Below are 6,088 nucleotides of genomic sequence, written 5' to 3' on the forward strand. Positions count from 1 at the left end.
ATAAGAGCTAGAGTAAAAGATGGTCTCCACTTTAATTTGCTGTACCTTCTGTGGTCTCTACCACGCACTGGCGTACCAGATGACTGACTTGAAATTACTATTATTATCACCACCTTGAAAATTTGAAACCAACCAACCCACTCACCGGCGAATTAGAAAAAAGTAAGACTTTTGAGTGCAATATTTTTTGTCACAGAATATACTTATTTTTCTTTTCTTTTTTTAATTTTACATTTTATTAAAATATTAGTTTTTATTGATTTTTTTAATTTTTTTTGCTTTGCATACAATGTCCAAGAACCGTTATCAACTCTCTTAAAGGATGAATAAAAAATTAAATGTAAAATTATAATAAACTGGTAAATTTATATAATTATACAAAGAATTATGTGAGTCATTTTTATGCAAAGTGTGTAAGTTTTACACATTTTTCTATTATTACACCCAATTATGTGAGTGCTCTTATAAATTTATATTTTATTTGTAATGTAAACTTATTATACTCTAGACACAAAAATGTGTATTATAAACTAAAAATTTTCTTTAAAAAATAATACAAAAATATTTAAGACATTAAATATTACAAAATGCAAGAGGTACTACAAATTTTATTACAAAAAGTTTTTTTTTGGATAATTCAATAGTTACAACTGGATGAATAATTTGAACCTTTAACGTTTATTTACCATTCAATCCACAAACTCATCTTTTATTTATTATTTTAATCTACAAAAATTAGAATTTAAATGATTGATTGATAACAGGATTATTAATATTTAATCATCCTTAAATTTTGTAAGCATGGAAAATACACAAAAATAATTGTAAGGACGCAATTTGCAACGAACCGTAACAGTGTAGGGTTCGCACGTAAAAAGACCCAGACAATATGATTTGTAGAGCGTGGGTGTAAAGAACTAGGTTAACTGTGGTCTCTTCAAAAGATTCACTCTCACGTATATTAAAGGTCTAAAGTTGGTACAATGATTGTTTTCTTTGATGATCAATACAATTCTTTTTCTCTCCTTTTGCTCTCCTCCTTTTTGTCTGTGCTTTTCTCTCTTTTCTTTTTCTGTTCCGATCCCCCTTCCTGCATGTTCTTCTTTTAGTTTATATACCACCCTTTGCCTTCCATCCTCACCGCATACGTGTAGGTTGGATTCGGAGGATTTCTTTCTGTCCCATCCAACACCTCCTAGAACTTCCTTACAGCTGCCTCTTTACTGTTCAGGTATCACCTCCACATTAATGCGGCCAGAGAGTTGGTTGAGAAGTCATTAATGCGGAGGCAGCTGAGGTTACAGATATTTTGTTTATCTTTTCCCTTTTACCCTTGGTCTGTGATCCTATCTGTATTGGTGACATGATCCTGAGGCCCAGCTGCCATAAGGCCGCGCCCTGTTCGTCCTCGGACGCACAGTGCCGAGGAGTATGGCGTCCTCGGTCGAATACAGCACCTCACCCTCGTGATATTGATTATCACCCCCTTCAATAATTACCTTATGACTGGACTTGGCCTCCTCGGACGGATACGCATCCTCGGATGGGCCACAGGCCCAACAATCCTGACCTTAATGGGCCTATTGATCGAATTGCCCCCCACAATAGCCCCTCAAAATCCTACTTTTCGACTCTTCGGGAGAGAATGTGGATTTTGACGTCACAAGCCCGTACCGATGCGTGTTTTGGGGCATGCCCCGACGCTTCAGCATCCCGATTTTGGCAGCATTAAATTTTGACAACGCCCCTATCTCCCACGTTCGACGGTGAGATCTAAATCAAACGGTAGAAGGCTTCCCTTGTTTTGTGAGCGGGAACTTCACCGCTCACAAACCTCACATGACTATAAAGGCGTTCCCTAATTAAACCTGTACTTTACTTTCGATGATGGTTCCAGAGCTCATACATTGAACCTGCCTTTCTCCAGCCTTCGTTATTCTCCTGGTGACTACAAATAATCGTACGTTGTCCGAGGTCCTTCATTTGAATCTGTAAGTCCTTTTGAAGTCTTTACCACTTTTGTTTCAAACCCAATAGTCCTTTCTACTAAGTTTTTTAGAAAAATGGGGAAACAAAAGAATCCATTTCGATGTCTCGTTGAGTCCGAGGAAGGTATTAGAAACTTTCGCTCTAAGTATAAAATCCCCCCAACGGTAGGGATGAGGTATGCCGCCCAAGGGGAGTGAGTTGATGCCAGGCAAACTGGGGAAGTAATTATCCCCATGATCGCCTTTATAGAGGGCGGGATGACTATCCCCATGGGTAGTATTATTAGGAGTTACCTCAACTTCTTTAGGCTATCCCCCACCCAGTGTGCTCCAAATATGTTTAGGGTCTTGGGAAGCATAGACGCTCTGAATAAGAGAATGGACCTAAAGCTAACCCATCATGACGTGAATTGGGTGTACAACCTTCATCGCTTAGCTGACCAGGGGTATTATCTCAAATCAAGATACCCTGAAGTAAGGCTAATTCAGTGCCTCCCCACCTCAAATAAGAACCTAAAGGAGGATTTCCTCATTCTCTCTGGGGAATGGCATGATGGTTTGCCCTGTCTGACAGTGGAGGGAACACCAGGTGGGCGCGTAGTCATAGATCTATACTATTTAGTTCGTGAACACATTTTGTTCGCTTTTTCCTTTTTTATTATTTTTGACTCCTACAATTTTAACTCTAGAATCAACGGTTTTACAGATAGACACTACACGAAACCCAATCTCAAGTTGGTCAATAAGGCGAGCCTAGATAGGTTATTGAAGGCTGAAATATACGTGAATGAGGCTGACGGTCAGCTTCGGGCAGCACACTTAATTCTCGGCTAAAACCCCCATTTCTTTTGCTTTTCAGGCGCCGAAGTGTGTGATTAGGGCATGCGATCCTCGGCTTCACCATATCAGTGTTGCCTATGAAGGGTTCATTGTTCCAGAGGGTATTTCGCTTCCCCAGTACACACCTCGCATAGAGCCTCTTTTCGTAGCCAGCGTCTCGGCGGGAACTTCTTCACCCTCACCTTCCCTCAGGAAAGAGGGAATAAAAAAGGGAAGGAAAAAGGAAAGAGGCGAGGAAACCGTTATAACAGTATCTGAGTCCTCGGACGATTTCGGGGTTTTTGATCAACCCATAAGCCCCGAGGAAGACCTTGACGAGATGGGGATACAAAGAAAACCCCAGAAAAGCTTGCTGGAGCTGATGGAAGGTCAGTCGGGAAAGAATGTACCTGCAAAAACAATACCATCCCAGGCTTCATCTCTTCTAGCTAGGTCTCCTCCTCCTGCTCCTCGCCACCCTCCTCAGTCATCTCCACAACCAGCGCTTCCCAACGCTGCTGAGCAGAAAAGGTGTAGAGAACAGAAGGGCAAGGAGGTGGCAGATACGAGTAAGTCTCGTCCCACTCGAGAGGAGGATGTCCAACGAGCCGCAAAGCAACAGAAAACTAAGCACCAAGCCCCGCGAGGCCAAGAGAAATCTGATTCCCCACATCCTGAGCCACAACCATGGTTGCCAGTACCTATGCACGGTGGGGAGCCCCTGCGAGATGATGCCTCTATAAGGGATTTTAACGGCGGCATTGGGTGTCATGTAGCCTCAGCCATAGAGGAAACCTTATTGCTCCCGAAAGACATGGCCGAGATAAAGAACATGAGGAAGAATGAACTCATCCTCGACAACAAACGATATTTGGGAATGGTAAGAAACTATCTTTTATCATTTTTCCTTCTATGACTGTTACTCACTAATATGCACTTTTCATTGACTATAGTGTTAACCCCCCCCCTTTTTTTTTTTACAAATCATCTAAAATACTTTCAAGCTAGATGAGATGCTCAATGCTTGCTCCGATCAGCTAGATGGCGAAAGGAAAAGACGGGTAATGGCTGTACAGACCTTGTCCAAATCTGAACAAGACTTGGCCGACACAAGGAAAAAACTACAGGCCGAAGAGGAAGCTCGCAAGAGCGCTGAGTCGGCATCAGAATGCTACCAGAAACAGGCTGAGGAACAAGCAAGGCTTCTGCGCGAGGCGAATGCCGAGCTGAAGAAGACTCAGGAGCAAGCTCTTGCTTTTAAGAAGCACCTAGAGGAAACTCAGAAGCTAAGGGAGCGAGCTGAAAAGCTCAAAGAGCAAGCCGAGAAAGCAAAAATCAACGCCGAACAGGCAATGAACGAAGCCGAGCAGAGAGGCTATGAAGTTGGTATAGCTGAAACTGAGAAGGTTTTGAGAGCCGAGGTTCCGGAGGTATGCCGCATCTACTGCGCAAGAACTTGGAACGAGGCTCTTAACCGTGCTGGGGTTGAAGCCTCATCTAAGCTACGTAGGCCAGAGAACGTATTCTATCCCGAGGCGATACGCCCCTCAGTTCTTCAACCCCATCAGGCTGACGCTCTTTCTCCAGTTATTAACCTCAACGAGGAGGTTTTGCCTCGCAATTCTCCTCCTCGCGGCCAACCGGGACCAACTAAAGAGGGACTGGCCCCTCCAGGAGCTTCCCCAGACAAGACCACCACCGCTTCGGAGGCAGAGACGGCCTCCCAGGGTTTTCAACAGGAATTGGACTCCACAGTCTACCAACTGGGGGCATTACCAAAGCCAAAGATGGAATCGCAACTTCGGAGGCAGACCTACCCGCCAACCAAAGCCCACAGATCCGGTTGAAATTAAAAAAGTAGAACCTGTTTTGTAACTTTAAATAGACACTTAGTAGAGGACTTCCTTGCTCATTTTCTTATCGCTCTTACGGCTCCATGTTATCTTTGCACTCATTCCCTTTGTCGTTGTAATTTTGTATGGGTTCATTTCAACCACCTTCTTCACTGTACGCCAACTTGCGTCCAAAGCTCTCTCTCTGACTCCTCAATGAATGTTATAGGGCATTATTTCCCGTCAAGTTTATGATTAGAAGATTTATCACAACCCTGTTACCATTCAATAATTCAATACACAACATAGAAGGTTAATTTTTACCAAGTTTGCGGTCCGAGGACCTGGCATAACTTAGCTTTTGTTCCACGTTTTAATATACATTATAGAATGTTAATTTCCACTAAATTTGCGGTCCAACGACCTGGCGTAACTTAGTTTCTGTTTAACATTTCAATATACATTATAGGATGCTAATTTCCACTAAGTTTGCGATCCGAGAACCTGGCATAACTTAGTTTCTGTTTAACAATTCAATATAAATCATAGGACGTTAATTTCTACTAAGTTTGCTATCCGAGAACCTGGCATAACTTAGTTTCTGTTTAACATTTCAGTATAAATTATAGGACGTTAATTTCCACTAAGTTTGCGATCCGAGGACCTGGCATAACTTAATTTCTGTTTAACATTTCAGTATAAATTATAGAACGTTAATTTCCACTAAGTTTGCGATCCGAGGACCTGGCATAACTTAGTTTCTGTTTAACATTTCAAGATAAATTATAGGATGTTAATTTCCACTAAGTTTGCGATCCGAAAACTTAGCATAACTTAGTTTCTGTTTAACATTTCAGTATAAATTATAGGATATTAATTTCCACTAAGTTTGCGATCCGAGGACCTGGCATAACTTAGTTTCTGTTTAACATTTCAAGATAAATTATAGGATGTTAATTTCCACTAAGTTTGCAATCCGAGGACCTGGCATAACTTAGTTTCTATTTAACATTTCAGTATAAATTATAGGATGTTAATTTCCACTAAGTTTGCGATCCGAGGACCTGGCATAACTTAGTTTCCGTTTAACATTTCAGTATAAATTATAGGATGCAGGAGTACAGGATGTATAATTGACGTAAGTTAAAAGAAAATATTTGAATTGAAACACTTTTATTAATAATAATACCTCTTGAGATTATTTACATTCCAAGGATGGAGTACAGGTTTTTCATCTAGGTCCTCTAGATAGTAGGCTCCTATTCCTACTATGGAAGTGATCCGATATGGCCCCTCCCAATTAGGTCCCAGCTTTCCCCAATTTGGATTCTTAGTGGCCCCCAGGACTTTCCTCAGCACCAGATCTCCTATGGTTAACAGCCTCATCCTCACATTACTATCGTAGCCCTGCTTGAGTTTATGTTGGTAGTAAGCTAGTCGAACCATCGC

General features: G+C 41.6%; 1 protein-coding gene across 1 annotated transcript; it reads left to right on the forward strand.

The window, feature by feature from the left end:
- Positions 1 to 3,189: 3,189 nt before the first annotated feature.
- Positions 3,190 to 4,654, forward strand: LOC115951052 (titin homolog). The gene is made up of 3 exons (XM_031068353.1): positions 3,190 to 3,376; positions 3,584 to 3,687; positions 3,845 to 4,654. Exons 1-3 carry the CDS (start codon positions 3,190 to 3,192, stop codon positions 4,652 to 4,654), a joined length of 1,101 nt encoding a protein of 366 aa, XP_030924213.1.
- The last annotated feature ends 1,434 nt before the right edge of the window (positions 4,655 to 6,088 follow it).

Source organism: Quercus lobata, chromosome 1, assembly GCF_001633185.2.
Source record: "Quercus lobata isolate SW786 chromosome 1, ValleyOak3.0 Primary Assembly, whole genome shotgun sequence".
NCBI lineage: Eukaryota > Viridiplantae > Streptophyta > Magnoliopsida > Fagales > Fagaceae > Quercus > Quercus lobata.

Excerpts from the sequence above, each read along its gene's own strand:
- LOC115951052 (XM_031068353.1), top strand. The coding sequence starts at position 3,190 with ATGGAAGGTCAGTCGGGAAAGAATGTACCTGCAAAAACAATACCATCC. Across the intron at positions 3,377-3,583 it reads CAAGGAGGTGGCAGATACGA|CCTCAGCCATAGAGGAAACC; the intron begins GTAAGTCTCGTC and ends GGTGTCATGTAG. Across the intron at positions 3,688-3,844 it reads ACAAACGATATTTGGGAATG|CTAGATGGCGAAAGGAAAAG; the intron begins GTAAGAAACTAT and ends TGCTCCGATCAG.